Source organism: Erythrolamprus reginae, chromosome 2 (assembly GCF_031021105.1).
Source record: "Erythrolamprus reginae isolate rEryReg1 chromosome 2, rEryReg1.hap1, whole genome shotgun sequence".
In the NCBI taxonomy this organism is placed as follows: Eukaryota; Metazoa; Chordata; class Lepidosauria; order Squamata; family Dipsadidae; genus Erythrolamprus; species Erythrolamprus reginae.
Window position 1 is genome coordinate 17577626 of NC_091951.1, and position 17119 is coordinate 17594744.

The 17119-nt window shown below is 41.2% G+C and overlaps 1 protein-coding gene across 1 annotated transcript; it reads left to right on the plus strand.

Annotated features, from left to right (window-relative positions):
* Positions 1-5213: 5213 nt before the first annotated feature.
* LOC139159207 (vomeronasal type-2 receptor 26-like) lies at positions 5214-16771 on the plus strand. Its single transcript, XM_070736558.1, has 6 exons — positions 5214-5300; positions 6330-6572; positions 7075-7869; positions 9546-9758; positions 12814-12940; positions 15867-16771. Exons 1-6 carry the CDS (start codon positions 5214-5216, stop codon positions 16769-16771), a joined length of 2370 nt encoding a protein of 789 aa, XP_070592659.1.
* Positions 16772-17119: the final 348 nt, after the last annotated feature.

The window sequence follows — 17119 nt, forward strand, 5'->3', positions numbered from 1 at the left end:
TGCTTGAACTTTTAAAAACTTTTCTTATTGAGAAATTATTAGTGAAGGCAGTCAAATTCTTTAGGAGAAAACTGAAATGTGAGAAAAAAGAAATTAAACATATATACAGTATCTACATATCAGAGTAGCTTTTGTGTATGCGCAGAAGTGTTGCACGAGCACAACCTAATATCAATAGATTTTAGAACCTACTATGGATACACACATACAGTGGTACCTCTACTTACTAACTTAATTTGGTCTGTGACCAGGTTTTTAAGTAGAAAAGTTTGTAGGAAGAAGCAATTTTTCCCATAGCAATGTAAAAGCAAATAATGTGTGCGATTGGGGAAACCACAGGGAGGGTGGAGACCTTGATTCCTCCCAGTAGATTCCTAGAGAGGCCCCACAGAGGCTTCTCCCTGCCTTTTCCGGTTACAGTTTCGGAGGCTGGGGAAAGTGGAAAATGGTTCTTGAGAAGAGGCAAAAAAATCTTGAACACCCGGTTCTTATCTAGAAAAGTTTGTAAGTAGAAGTGTTCTTAGGTAGAGGTACCATTTTACCTGTAGCTGCAGAAGTGACCCCAAAGATTATCCAGGCCTTTTCACCCAAGAGATGGAAAAGAAAAGAAATTCAAAGAATGAGAAGTCATTGAAGGAAAATAATAATGATTTTCTCTTTTATAAAAGTATTTAATGTACTGGTAAGCTGTATAAATAATAGACATAAGCTATAATACTCTTTTTTTAAATGAACTAACTCAGGATGTATGCAGTAAAACAAAATAGGATGACTTTTTATTTTATTTATTATTAGAGTTAAAGGGACCTTGAAGGTCATCTGATTCAACCCCCTGCGCAAGCAGGAAACCCTACACCACCCCATCCAGATGGCAGTCCAGTTTCCTTTTGAATGTGTTAAGTGATGCACGGAAACTGCTTTGGTTGCGCTGATGGATGATCTCTGGCAGGCCCGGGACAGGGGCTTGTCCTCTGTCCTGGTGCTTGACCTCTCAGCGGCTTTCGATACCATCGACCATGTTATCCTTCTGCGCCAGCTGGAGGGGTTGGGAGTGGGAGGCACTGTTCTTCAGTGGTTCTCCTCCTACCTCTCTGGTCGGTCGCAGTCAGTGTTAGTGGGAGGTCAGAGGTCGACCCCAGGTCTCCCCCTTGTGGGATGATCCTCTCCCCCCTGCTATTTAATATCTACATGAAACTGCTGGGTGAGATCATCCAAGGGCATGGGGTGAGGTATCATCAGTATGCGGATGATACCTAGTTATACATCTCTACCCCATGTCCAGTCAGCAAAGCAGTGGAAGTGATGTGCCAGTGCCTGGAGGCTGTTGGGGTCTGGATGGGTGTCAACAAGCTCAAACTCAACACTGACAAGACGGAGTGGCTGTGGATTTTGCCTCCCAAGGATAATTTAATCTGTCCGTCCATTACCCTGGGGGGGATTATTGCCCCCTCGGAGAGCGTTTGCAACTTGGGCATCCTCCTCGATCCACAGCTAACATTGGAACATCATCTTTCGGCTGTGGTGAGGAGGGCGTTTGCCCAGGTTTTATTAGAGCACCAGTTGCGGCCCTATCTGGGCAGGGAGTCATTGCTCACAGTCGCTCATGCCCTCATCACCTCGAGGTTCAACTACTGCAATGCTCTCTACATGGAGCTACCTTTGAAAAGTGTTCAGAAACTTCAGATCATGCAGAATGCGACCACGAGAGCTATCGTGGGGTTACCTAGGTTTGCCCACCTCTCTCCAACACTCCATGGCTTGCATTGGCTGCCGGTCAGTTTCTGGTCACAATTCAAAGTGTTGGTAATGACCTTTAAATCCCTACATGGCATCGGACCAGAATACCTTCGGGACCATCTTCTGCTGCACAAATCCCAGCGGCCGATTAGGTCGCACAGAGTTGGCCTTCTCTGGGTCCTGTCAACCAAACAATGTTTTCTGGCGGGCCCCAGGGAAGAACCTTCTCTGTAGCGGCCCCGGCCCTCTGGAACCAGCTCCCCCCAGAGATCAGAACTGCCCCCACCCTATATCACCAGGCATGGGGAAATTGAGACATCTCCCCCAGACCTTTTATAGTTTTATGTATGGAATATGTGTGTTGCATGGTTTTTAAATGAGGGGTTTTTAGATTTTTTAAAATATTAGATTTGTTTACATTGTCTCAGTGTTTTATTATTGTTGTGAGCCACCCCAAGTCTTCGGAGAGGAGCGGCATACAAATCTAATAAATTATTATTATTATTATTATTGTTGTTGTTGTTGTTGTTGATAGGTTGGGCTATTTTGAAGGACAATACACAATTGCCTGAGTGTCGAACTATCTTTCTTCAGCATTGTTTGTTTGTTTGTTTATTTATTTATTTATTTGTTTGTTTGTTTATTTGGTTATAACATAAGAACATAAGAAGAGCCATACTGAATCAGGCCAAAGCCCATCGAGTCCAGCATTCTGTGTCACATAGTGGCCCACCAATTGTCCTTGGGGATCTTGAGCAGAAAGAGAAGGCAAGACCGTCCCTCTCCTCTGACCCCCAACAAATGATACTCAAGGGACTCCTGCCTGCCTTAAAATCTTAGGCATTCATTTACTCAATTTAACAATGCTGATCATCAAATATTTGTGGGGGTGGGGGAAAAAAATTTTTCTTGGCAAAAAAAAAAGTCACATTTACTCTGTTCGGGTCATATAGACCCGGATCAAAATGATTTTTTTTAGGTACTTGAATTTGGTCTTTTTGAAAACTTTTTCCACTGGAAAACTAGTTTGAACATTTATGAACATAATGATATGAAAATTGAACTGGAAAAATTGAGACTTATATTTTTATTTTGATCAAAAAGCCCCTCCCCCCATCCTTTTTGAATTTCGTGTCAATTTATATTTTTAAGGCTACAAATCCCTAAGGAATTTCCCCCCAAAAGGTTTGATATACTAAATTGAACAATCCTGAACATAAGAAAAATATAAATGAACTGAAAAAAATGACTCTTATTGGTTTATTGTTTTATACTCGAGTATAAGCCTACTCGAGTATAAGCCTATTTGAGTATAAGCATGGGGGCCCATTTATGAGCAAAATAAACCAATAAGGATCATTTTTTCAGTTTAATTTTCATATCATTATGTTCAGAAAGGTTCAAGCTACCAATCCCACACCAAAATAGAATAGTAAAATAGAATGCATTTTGCAGGCAAAATTATCAATAAACTCAAAAGTTTTGATATACTAAATTGAACAATCCTAAACATAAGAAAAATAGAAATGAACTGAAAAAAAAAGATTCTTATTGGTTTATTTTTGAATATAAGACCATATCATTTTATACTCGAGTATAAGCCTACTCAAGTATAAGCCTATTTGAGTATAAGCATGGGGGCCCATTTATGAGCAAAATAAACTAACAAGGATCATTTTTTTCAGTTCAATTTTCATATCATTATGTTCAGAAAGGTTCAAGCTACCAATCCCACGCCAACTTTAGTAAAATAGAATGGATTTTGCAAGCAAAACTATCCATAAATTGAAAAAACTTTCACAAAAATGGGGGGGGAAGGCACATTTATGTGCAAAATAAACCAATAAGGATTAATTTTTTCAGTTCAATTTTCATTCCATTGTGTTCAGAAATGTTCAAACTTGTTTCCAGGTGAAAAAAGCTTTCAAAAAGACCAAATATAAGTACCTAAAATGATCAATTTGCAGTCCGGGTCAAATAGACCCGGGAACATAACATTAGGGAGTTTTTTCGAACAGAACAGCAGGGTTAACAAACATAGAGGCGGCACATGGACATCCGTTTCAATAACCACCGATTCACTTGGCATCCATTAATCTGTCTAATCCTGCCTTGAATCTATCAAGGCTGAAATCAGTCACGACCTCTTCTGCAAGTGAATTTCATAAACCAACAACCCTCTGGGTGAAGAAATATTTCCCTTGATTTGTCCTCACTTTCTTAGCTATGAAACTTTATGGAGTACCCCTTCGTCTTAGTATTGTGTGATAGAGAAAATAATTTTTTCTCTATCTACCTTTTCTATCCCATGAATGATTTTATACACTTCGATCAAGTCACTCCTTAAACGCCATCTTTCAAGGCTGAAGAGACCAAGGCGTTGCAACCAGATATCATAAGGGAGGTGCTTGATTTCCTTTATCATTCTTGTTGCCCTTTTTTGCACCTTTTTATTTATTTATTTAAGTTGGAAGGGACCTTGTAGGTAATTTAATCCAACCCCTGTTCAGGCAGGGGTCCCTATGCCAGTGATGGTGAACGTTTTTTTTCCCCTTGGCTGCCAAACGAGTTGGGTGCACGTGTAATTCAATGCCTGGGGAGGGCAAAAACTGTTTCCTCCACCTCCTGGAGGCTTACTGGAGGCTGGAAATGACCTGTTTCCCAACTTCTGGTGGTCCCAGTAGACTCGTCTTTATCCTCCCCAGTCTCCATAGGTTTCCCTGGAGCCTGGCGATGGTAAAAATGCCCCCTCCCCACTGGAGGCTCTCTGGAAGCCAAAAATGCCCTCCCAGAGCCTCTGTGTGAGCCAAAACCCAGCTGGCTGGCACACACAAGCATGATGGAGCTGATCTAGGGCAACAGCTGGCATGCCAGCAGATATGGCTTCATGTGTTACCTGTGGCACTCATGCCATAGGTTCACCATCATTGCCCTACGCTATTTCAGACAAATGGCAGTCCAGTCTCTCTTTGAAAGACTCAAGTGTTGGAGCCCTCACAACCTTTTGACACAAAGCAAGGACAACAACCACTTCAGACCAGTGTCCCTTAGTACCTATGATATTTCACTATTCTTTTCTCCAGCTTCACTGCACATGGAGGACCTGAAGTAGTTCAGGATCCCCAGAGGAGATGTTGCTTCTTACAATAACTATTAAAATCCTGGTCTGTGAGATCTCACCTGGTATTCCTCCAGTGATTGCCTTTGATGTAAACATCAGACTGAAGCAACTTGAAAGGGATCTTGCATCAGAAAGGATAAATGTCTCAAGTCACACTCCATGTTGTACAAATGTTGGGACATTCAGGGACTGTGCTTCTTGAATGTACCTTTCCTTTCTTTCCTTTTCAGGTAAAGTTCTGTTTATCTCCCTCTCAGTCAAGAAGTCACTCTCATTTCCCTCTTATGAGAATGCTTTGAATTCTTCGAACTATCTTGTTCTTCCTTAGAAATAGGAAGATAATTGATTCAGCCCCATGAATTATGGACTTCCTCCTTCTGCTTCTGCTTCTGCTGATGTCCCAGCCAGTCTCTGGGAAGCTGAGAACGAAGTGCCTGTTGAGGTTGGAGGAACAGAAGGGGAAAAAACTACAGAGCTATTACAAACCAGGAGACCACCTCATTAGTATAGTCTCCATTGCTACAATAATATCTGATATAACACTGTCTTTCAACACAGCTCCTTATTTTCAGTCTTTCTCGTAAGTCATTCAGTGGGATGGAGTTGCATTCCCTCCATTTCCAGTCTTCTTTTCTTTTGGTTACTCCCATATGGTATGACCTGTTTTAATATCTTGAATATGAATTTCCATGGCTTTTCTCTTATGTCTTCTTTTAAGAGACCCAAAGCCAAAGACAGGGCACCCCCCCCCAGTCTTGTACAATCCTGAGTTAATCACAACTAGGTTATTCAAAAGTTTCTGGTTGCCTCTGATCGATGCATTTCCCTACATTATTATTATTATTATTATTATTATTATTATTATTATTATTATTATTATTATTATTATTATTATTATTATTATTTATTGTATTTGTATGCTGCCCCTCTCCGCAGACTCGGGGCAGCTAACAACAATGATAAAAAACAACATGTAACAATCCAATTTAATAAAACAACTAAAAACCCTTATTATAAAAACCAAACATACACATAAACATACCATACATAACTTGTAATGGCCTAGGGGAAAGAATATCCTAACTCCCCCATGCCTGGCGACAAAGGTGGGTCTTGAGTAATTTGCGAAAGACAAACTATAACTATTCATTGATATAAATATAACTATTCATTGATATTCGATGCTTGATTCAAGTAATAATAGAGGATGGCTTGTTTTTAAAATTGCTTTTCTGGGTCAATAATCTTTGCTGATTATTCCATTTTAACGATTGAATGATTTTGAATTTTAGTCATTGCACAAATTAGCACTACTACAAATAATGATATATTTGTGAATAATAGATATTTATCCCACCTTTCCAACTTTTAAATTAAACAGTGGAGGTTTTTTTACAGTATTAGAGTTACTAATCTAGAAAGAATCCTACGCTTCATTTTTGCCATTCAACAAGTCAACATAAATTCTCAGCTTTTGTACAATCTCACACTTGGCTACAACATCCATGACAACTATTCAAATACCCGTGGCACTTCAGATGCCTTGCTAGACATGCTCTCAACTGGAGAAGCCAATGTTCCCAACTACAGCTGTGGCAAGAAGGACAACCTGATGGCTATTCTTGATGGATCTCTTGATGAAATCTCCATTCAGATGTCAACATTAGTAGGCACCTACAAAGTCCCACAGGTTGTTTGTGTGTTTCTCTATCTGGTAAAGTGAGAAGGGTGGTGATGGGTGGATAATAGATTGAAATAATACCTTTTCTATGGAATTAAAAACTGCTTTTCACCATGGCCATTGTTATGTCTAAGGACTGGGATCCACATTGGGACAGAGGCATAAACATTGACTCGAGTAAGACTTGAGCAATTGGACACAATGTTAAATATGGAATATTTAAGCAAATCTCTGAAATGAACTGATTTCCATTTGCAGTACTTTAGAGATAGAGGACCAAGCATATCTATTATCTGAATGTCAATTTTATTAGAAAAGAGAAAGGGCACTATCTTAGACGCCAGATTGGACAAATATTTATATTCAAACTTGCTAATATTCTGCATTTTGTATTCTTTATGTTGATATGTCTTAAGAGTTAAGAACTCTTCTAATATGTTTGTGAAAATCACACTGGATGTCTTAAAAGCTTATATTTTGGATATCATGTGGTCTAAATATAATACACTATTACTATTCTTTATTTCATCTTCAGATCAGTTATGGAATAGTTTCAGAGGCTCTAAGTGATAAAACTCAAATTCCCTTTTTCCATCACATGCTCCCCAAAAATGGGATCCAGTATCTAGGAATTGTCCAACTTCTCCTCCATTTTAGATGGACTTTGATTGGTCTCTTTTCAACAGACACAGAGGAGGGAGAGAATTTCATGAGAACTTTCACTCCTATTCTTCTCAAAAATGGGATTTGCGTTGTTATCTCACATCAATTCTCAATGACTAGAGCTACAGAACCTCTCAGAAATGCCATTTCTAAGTGGAGAAAAGTCAATGTCTTTGTACACTTCTTAGAAATTTTCTCCCTTAAGAATAGATTTCACCACATCCATTTAACAATTGAAGGTTTGCCAGGACCTATCGAAGGGAAAGTCTGGATCACTACAACGATTGAGAAACTGTCAATGACAAGACATACGCTTTACAAATATATCCATAGTGTTTGGGGCTTTTCTTTTCAGAAAAGAAAATGGCTAAATGATGACACCTTTCAACCCAATCTTTTTTGGGATTCCAAATTTGAAGGCCAGTTTTTTCACTGTTCTTTTTCAAAACATATCCTTTCTGTCAAGGGCCGAAGGCGATGTACCCAGATAGCACCACTGGACATGGAAGAGAAAAAGAACAGAATTCAGATAAAAAATGAACACCGTTTTTTAAATTTTGTTAAGACTTTGGCCCATGCCTTGAATGTTGCATATTCCTCAATATCTAGGAGGAGAAAAATGGAGGAGAAAGAGAAATTAGGGGCTCCAAGGCTAGAGGCATGGCAGGTATGGAGTCCTGACTAGGATTCATCAAACCTACCAATTTTAGGAGTATAAGATGCTCCTTGGTTTTGGGGGAGGAAAATAGGGGGGAAATCTAGCATCCTTAGAAAAAGGGTAGCATCCTTAGTCTGATCAGCTTCAGCACATTATTTTATCCCCTGGTTAGGGCTGAAAAAAATCTTCTTCGAGGTAGCAATGAAAAAATCCTGCAAGCAGTGAAAATCGTTAGCACCTCATTAGGGCTGGGGGAAAAACTTTTCAAAACCTCTGCATTCAGAATATAAGAATCACCCAAATTTCCAGCCTCTTTTAGGGGGGGGGGGAAGGTACTCCCAATAATACAGTAGTTTCTATTTATAAAAAGTTTTAATGGCCATGTAGGGGAGCCATTTCAACTTACTTGTTCTCCAAATCGAGCTGGCAAAGCTGAGGCCAAATTTAGTTCACAAGATTATTTGGCTCACAAGAGTAGGCACTATGACAATTATATTTTGATATTAAACACTGCTATTATAAAATTATTCAAAATGTATACATTATGGGGTTGTAATTAGCATGATAGAATTTTATATTCCTAAATTTCAGCTAAATCTGCAAGCATTTAGTCTAACCCCTCCTCATTGCAGGAATCTAATTAAAGCTTTTCAAACTGATGGCTGTTCAGTCTTTGCATTTAGGTGTGGTGGCACAGTGGTTACAATGTAAGTATTGCTGGCTCACTGCTCACTGCCAGGAGTTTGATTCTTACCAGCTCAAGGTTGACTCAGCCTTCCATCCTTCCAAGGTTAGTAAAATGGGGAGCCAGATTGTTGGGGCAATATTTATTTATTTATTGGATTTGTATGCCGCCCCTCTCCGGAGACTCGGGGCGGCTAACAGCGACAATAAAACAGTGTACAATAGTATTTGGTATTAGAAATGATTAAAAATCCATTAATATAAAAACCAAACATACATACATACATACATACCATGCACAGAATTGTAAAGGCCTAGGGGGAAAGAGGATCTCAATTCCCCCATGCCTGGCGGCAGAGGTGGGTTTTAAGTTGTTTACGAAAGGCAAGGAGGGTGGGGGCAGTTCTAATCTCTGGGGGGAGTTGGTTCCAGAGGGCCGGGGCCGCCACAGAGAAGGCTCTTCCCCTGGGTCCCGCCAGGCGACATGGCTTAGTTGACGGGACCCGGAGAAGATCCACTCTGTGGGACCTAACTGGTTGCTGGGATTCGTGCAGCAGAAGGCGGTCCCTGAGGTAATCTAGTCCGGTGCCATGAAGGGCTTTATAGGTCATAACCAAATATGCTGATTCTATGTTGCTTGTATTGATATTGATTGTTTCTTCAATGCTTATTTGACCCCTATGACAATCATTAAATGTTGTACCACATGATTCTTGACAAATGTATCTTTTTCTTTTATGTACGCTGAGAGCATATGCACCAAGACAAATTTCTTGTGTGTCCAATTACACTTGGCCAATAAAATTCTATTCTATTCTAAACCATTTAGAGAGGGCTGTAAAAGCACTGTGAAGTGGTATAAAGTCTAAGTGCTAATGTTATGTAGGCAAATAGTGAAGGGATGACTGAACATTTCTTGTTCACTGGCTGAGCTTTAAAATTGCTCCCTCTTTTAGGATGTTTCAAATTGCTTTCAAAATTCCTGGATATTTCAATTCTAGTTCCATCCTTTTCTGGAGAAGAATGAGTTTTGCAATTTTTCCTGGGAGAAAATATACTTGGACCAAAGTGGAAACATAGCAGCAGATCTGAATATCATAAGCTGGTTGCTTTTCCCCAAGAAGGATGCCATCGAAGAGCAACTGGGGAGTTTTGAAAGACAGAGTCTAATTATCAATCAAGATGCTCTTTTACGGGTAAAGTTGCTTAACAAGGTGATTGAAAATATTTAAAACTTTTCTGTCTGTATAGTTGGTGTTAGTGTCCCCTGAAAGAGCAGGCTCAGATAGTTTTGAAGAGCTCATATCTGACCAGAGTTATTTATCCCTCTGTTTCATCACTGGGATAGACCTCCTGCTGATAGGAATGTAATCCAAAGTGTTCAATCAAAATGGAACCATAATGACTTGTCCAATATGAGATAATGCCTTAAACTAGAAAAATTGAGAATTGGATGTTGCCTTTGGCCCCCACCCCAAAAGTCCTTTTTGATAATTGAAATTATGAGGGTCGGTTTGTAATGAATTGCCACTTAGATTTGGTTTCTGTCTTCTAAGCCAGCGTTTCCCAACCGGTGTGCTGCGGCACACTAGTGTGCCGCGAGACACCGCCAGGTGTGCCGCGAAGCTAGGGAAGCTCCAGCTGGGTGGGGCGCTGCGGTGCCTCCGACTTCTCGGCTCCTGCCCGATGCCACGGTTTCTGGCGCTCTCCTGCTGGGCCCCAAAGAAGGAAGGCAGGAAGAAGGAGAGCTTCATTCTTCGCGCCTTTTTCCCGCCTTCCTTCTTTGGGGCCCAGCAGGAGAGCGCCAGAAACCACGGCATCGAGCAGGAACCGGGAGGTCGGAGGCACCGGCATGGCAGCGCCCCGCCCAGCTGGAGCTTCCCTGTCGTCGTCGGCACACCTGGCCGTGTCGTCGTCGGCAAGTGTCCTTTGGGGCCCGGCGGGAGGGCACTGGCAGTGGGAGTGGGAGGGCGCTGCAGCGGTGCAGGCAGTCGCAGGGAGATGGCAGTGGGAGTGGGGGTCGGGGTGGCGGCTGCAGCGGCCCTGGGCACCGTTCCCTGTAGGCTTTTCTAGGGGCGCGCAGGGAGCCGCGGCCACCCGCCCGCCTGCCGGATTTCCCTCCGCGCGGCTGGGGAGGTGGATTCACCGCCCCCGCCAGCCCGATCTCCCTCCAGTGGCTGGTGACGCAGATCTACTGCCCTCGCCAGCCTGATCTCCCTCCGTGGGGGGGTGGGGGGCAACGAACCGACGACCGGGGGCTGTCCGTCTGTGTTGGGTGGTGCAGGGCAGGCACAGGCAGCCCCAGGGGAGAACAAGGGAGGGAGAGAAAGGAAAGAGAGAGAAAGGGAGGGAGAGAAAATTGAATGAAGGAGGGAGAGAAAGAAAGAGTAAGAAGTAGAAAGGATAGAGAAAAAGGAAGAGAAAGGGAGGGGGAGAAAGGAAAGAGGGAGGAAGGGGGGAGAGAAAGAAGATATGAAGGAGGGAGAAAAAGAAAGAGAGATAGGAAGGAAAGAGGGAGAGAAAGGAATGAGAGAGAAAGGGAGGGAGAGAAAGGGAATGAAAGAGGGAGAAGGGGTGAGAGATAGAAAGGATAGACAGAAAGGGAGAGAAAGGAAAGAGAGAAAGGGAGGGAGAGGAAGGAAAGAGAGATGAGAGAGGAAGGAGGAGACAGAAAGAGAGGAAGGAAGGAAGAGAGAACGAAAGAGGGATGGAGAGAGAAAGGAAGGAAGAGAGAGAAAGAGGGAGGGAGAGAGAAATAGAGCGAAAGGGAGGAAGAGAGATTTTTTTTGTCCAAACTTTTTTTAGCGCCCCCCCCTCCATGTTCCCCAGGATTTTGAAAATATGAAAAAATGTGCCGCGGCTCCAAAAAGGTTGGGAAACACTGTTCTAAGTCATCCTAAAAGCCCTTGAATGCAATTGCTTATCTTGATTGTCATCTGCATTGAAACAAAGAATTCTCCAATTTTAAGTCATAAATAAATGTGGGTCTGTCATCTAATTGCAGTTCTAATTTTAGGAGATAATGGAGGGCAGGGTTTTTTGGAGTGCTATGTTTCTTGGGGGCTCAAGGAGTTGGACAAAAGTAGTGACTAACAACAAAAGGGTAATACGGTGATACCTTGTCTTACAAACTTAATTGGTTCTGGGACAAGGTTCTTAAGGTGAAAAGTTTGTAAGACGAAACAATGTTTCCCATAGGAATAAATGGAAAAGCGATTAATGTGTGCAAACCCAGAATTCACCCCTTTTGCCAGCCGAAGTGCCCATTTTTGTGCTGCTGGGATTCCCCTGAGGTTCCCTTCCATGGGAAACCCCACCTCCGGATTTCTGTGTTTTTGCGATGCTGCAGGGGAATCCCAGCAGGGGAATCCCAGCATCGCAAAAACGAACGCTTCACTGGCAACAGAAGTCCGGAGGTGGGGTTTCCCAGCGAAGGGAGCATCAGTGAAATTTTGCAGCATTGCAAAAACACGGAGGTCCTCGAAACCCCACTTCCAGACCTCTGTGTTTTTGTGATGCTGTGATTTCACTGAGGCTCCCCTCGCTGGGAAACCCCAACTCCAGACTTCCGTTGCCAGCAAAGCACCCGTTTTTGCACTGCTGGGATTCCCCTGCAGCATCACAAAAACACGGAAGTCCGGAGGTGGGGTTTCCCATGGAGGGGAGCCTCAGGGGAATCCCAGCAGCACAAAAACAGGTGCTTTGCTGGCAACAGAAGTCCAGAGGCGGGGCATCCCAGTGGCGGTGGTGGGTTTGTAAGATGAAAATAGTTTGTAAGAAGAGGCAAAAAAATCTTAAACCCCGGGTTTGTATCTCGAAAAGTTTGTATGACGAGGCGTTTGTAAGACGAGGTATCACTGTACTTCAATAGAAAGCACCTTGACTTGAATACATAACTGGGTCTTAGGAATATCCCTTGCCCATACAGGGCTCAAATTCATGTCCCATGTGCTGCAGCAAATGATGTGTGGCATACTCTTTTTGAGTAACATGTTCTCATGATTTCACCTCACTATAATTCTAGAAACTAGTCAGTAATCTTTAGTCTTATTTCACCAGCGTGGCATCTCTACTGAAAATATATCTTAACTGGAACAAGTATTTGGAGTATTTTCAAAGGGGAGTGGCTTTGAAATACTTTATGTAGTCCAGAAGAAACCTTTTCCTGATCAGAAGTTTCTTTCCTAAGCACGGTTTCTTTTAATTTTAATCAACTTAATAAATACAAATTTGGCAGATATTTTGGAATGGATTTGTTTTTCTGCCTAGTCTCTGCCTCATTCCAAATGTGTGGACAATTGTCACCCTGGATTGGTAAAACGGACTCGGAAGGAAGAACCAGTCTGCTGCTATGATTGCATTCCTTGTCCAGAGGGGACCATCTCAACACAGGAAGGTGAGTGACACCAGAGGAAAAGGCATTGGATTCAATCCAAACTTCAACCAAATCAAAGTGCATTTTAAAAGTCACATGTGAACTTGAGTATTTTATTCCTCATTTCAATTTTGAATATGTTCAATTTATTCCATAAATAAGGAATAAATAATAAGGAATAAAATTTTGAAGAATAAGGCAGGAAGAGAGGGAAGAAAGGAAACTCAGAACACGTGACTATCTGAACTGGGCCTTCAACAAATAAAAAAAAGAAGATCCAGCAGGATCCTCCATAACAGGCAAGGAAGAGATCAACAAAGAAAGCAATAGAATCCCCTTATATAGAGCGCTGGTGATATTGACAGAGTTGAACAGGTCCAAAGACGGGCTACAAGAATGGTGGAAGGTCTTAAGCATAAAATGTATCAGGAAAGACTTCATGAACTCAATCTGTATAGTCTGGAGGACAGAAGGAAAAGGGGGGACATGATCGAAACATTTAAATATGTTAAAGGGTTAAATAGGGTTCAGGAGGGAAGTATTTTTAATAGGAAAGTGAACACAAGAACAAGGGGACACAATCTGAAGTTAGTTGGGGGAAAGAACAAAGGCAACATGAGAAAATATTATTTTACTGAAAGAGTAGTAGATCCTTGGAGCAAACTTCCAGCAAACGTGGTTGGTAAATCCACAGTAACTGAATTTAAACATGCCTGGGATAAACATATGTCCATTGTAAGATAAAATACAGGAAATAGTATAAGGGCAGACTAGATGAACCATGAGGTCTTTTTCTGCCGTCAGTCTTCTATGTTTCTATGTTTCAATATTGTCAATCCATAGGTTGTAGGAATATCTGAAGAGCTCAGGAGGATTTTTAATTAACACAATATATATCCACACTTTAAACCAGTGATGAAATCCAATTTTTTTACCACCAGTTCTATGGGGAAAAGTATTGCATTTCCACCCACTCTGGGGCCAGCCAAATGTGGTATTTGCCAATTTTCCAAACTACTCAAAATTTCTTCTACCGTTCTCCAGAACATGCCAGAATCTGCTGGATTTCACCCCTTCTTTAAACCCAAAAATATATATCCACACTTTAAACCTAAAAATACACTAAGCCAGAAGAGTCAGTTTTCCAAGTAGTGCACCTTAGACCTATAAGAGGCCATGTTGGAGGCTTCAGGGTCCCCAAGAATAAAGTGACCAGATGTCCTGCTTTCGGCGGGACAGTCATGCTTTTTTGCCATTTGTCCCGCGTTGTTTTTTAAAAAATCACGCTTTTTTTAAAAAAATTGCCAGTCAGCAGGTTGAACGCCTCGTAGCAGGAAGGACCGGCTCTTCATCCTTTGATGCTGGATGATCATGCCCAGCAGGCAGCTCAGCTTCCACACTGCCTGAAAGAAGGACCTGTTGAGCTTCCTTCTTCATGGCTTCCATGTCCCCCACCCCGGCAGATTCTACTCGTAAAATTGAAATGTAAAATAGCTTGAGGAGGGTGAAGGAGGCATAAAAGCGGGGAGAGGGTTGCTTTGCACATGCCCAGCAGCCAGAGAGAGAGAGAAAGAGAGAAAGACAGAGACAGAGACACACATACAGAGAGAGAGAGAGTGACAGACCAAGCGTGTCCCTCTCTGATAAAGCAGAACAGGCAAGCTACTGTATTTTGCTCCCTTGCCTTGTCTATAGGAGTTTGGTGTACAAAAGTTGGGGGAGGGGGGAAAGAAGGCTAAAAATAATCTTGTTGACAAGTGTTCCTTAATCAATTTCATTTTCTGAATCTGAAATAATGGTACAGTGCTATCAGTAATTTCAGACACTTCTTAGTCTATATTTTTTTCACTTATTATTTTCATGGTACTGTATTATTTTCATGGACTTGAAAATGTAATGAAAATAATATTTTATGTTATATAATGTATTTCTGGATTTGGTATTCTGTCATTCTTAATTCCAAGTAATTCTTTCACAGTTTTTATGTATCTTTATAGAATAAAAATGGGAAAAATATTTCATTTAAAAAAAAACAGAATTCCTTCTTCATAATGCTTTGAAAAAAGGAAAACAACATACTATCTATGTTAATTTCATCACTCACAAACACAGGAAGACCCATACACACACTTTTTTTTACATGAACAACTATAGAAATAAGTTATTTTTTAGATTTATCCTTCACCCACTGAAAAATAAGCAGTGGCATACTAATTTCTCAAGATAACTCATGACTTTGGAAAACTTGCTGCCAGGCAGCTAAGTTATCAAAATTCCAGAAATAATAGGCCTATTTTCAGGCCTTTCTTAATTAAATAACCAATCTACATAACCAAGAGTGGGCTAGAAAGAGGCATGGTCTTTCACTTTTCATTTTCTTATTTTAGGCTTTGTCACAAATCCCCCCCTCCCCGGGCAAATCGTATCCCTCTTTACCAATGTTAAAATCTGGTCTTGTCTTCTCCAAGGATAAAACACCCAGACACAAATTGAGCAATGTTTGTTTGTTTGTTTGTTTTGGGGATTTGTATGCTACCCCTCTCTGAGGATATATATGTGTAGGTCTGTTCCCTATGACATTGCCTCCATGTGGATCCTGAAAAGGCTTACTTTTTTCTTTCATTTCCTGCCTTATTGAACACCCTCCCCATTGAAATCCAGCAGCCCTCCCCAATTTTCTAGAAGTTGTTCTTCCAGGCATTGTGATAAATTGATTTCAAGAAGGTAGTCAAATATATTGTATCTTTTTAAAAAATTAATTGTAATATCTCTACTGGCTTAAGATGGGCAACCAGAAAAAAAAATCTTTTTATGTCTATATCTATATTTCAGTTTAACAATTACTATGGTTTTCTTGTCTCACACAATCAGTTGTCATCTAAAGAAGGTCTTTGTTGGAATGTGAAAGGAGAGGCTATAAAAACAATATTACTTACTGTTTTCCCAGATACTGAAATATGCACCAAGTGTCCAGATGATAAATATCCAACTGATGACAGGATCCAATGTATTCCCAAAAGAATAACCTTCTTGTCCTATGAAGAACATCTGGGCATCATCCTGGTCTCCTTTGCTGTATTCTTGTTTCTAACAACGGGCCTTGTGTTAGTCATATTCCTTAAATACCTAGAAACTCCCATTGTCAAAGCTAACAACCGTGATCTGTCCTACATCCTCCTGGTTTCCCTCTTGCTCTGCTTCTTGTCCTCCTTTTTCTTCATTGGCCGACCAAGGAAAGTCACCTGCCTTCTCCGACAAACAATGTTCAGCATCATCTTCTCAGTAGCTGTGTCTTGTGTGTTAGCTAAAACAATCATGGTAGTGCTGGCCTTCCTGGCCTCGAAACCAGGGAGCAGGGTGAGGAGATGGTTGGGGAAGAGCTTGGCCAACTCCATCATCCTTTCTGGTTCTGCTGGAAAAATTGTAATTTGTGCAATTTGGCTGCGAGTTTCTCCCCCATTTCCTGACTCTGACTTGCATTCTCAGCCTGAAGAGATAATTGTTCAATGCAATGAAGGCTCTGTCACCATGTTTTATGTTGTTCTCAGCTACATGGGTTTCCTTGCTGCTACTTGCTTCACAGTGGCTTTCCTGGCCAGGAACCTGCCTGGGGCTTTCAATGAAGCCAAACTGATCACCTTCAGCATGCTGGTCTTCTGCAGTGTCTGGGTCTCTTTCCTGCCCACTTACTTGAGCACCAAAGGAAAATACATGGTGGCTGTGCAGGTTTTCTCCATCTTGGCTTCTGGTGCTGGCCTGCTGGGCTGCATCTTCTTCCCTAAGTGTTACATTATTATCCTGAGACCAGATCTAAATACTAAGGGACATTTAATGATAAAAGTTGGTATCTGATCATGAAGTAGTTTCTCAGGCTCATAACACTTAATTATTTATTGCAGTTATTATTGGGGTTATATGCTCTTTTTGAAAATTAAGCTTGTTTGAAATCAAAAGAAATAAACATACAAAAATGTAAGGTTAATTTAAGACAATCATAAAAGTGTAAAATAAATTAATTAACAAAGCAGCATATATTATCTGTTTTGCCTCCTTCTGTCTCATTTTATACACCTCTCTATCAGCTATACTTCCAGACTCTTTATACCTCCTATAGGCAGCCTTTTTTCATTGACTATAGCCTTACATCATTGCTAAACCATAGCGGTTTCTTCTTCCTTTTACCTTTAGTTATTTGTCTTA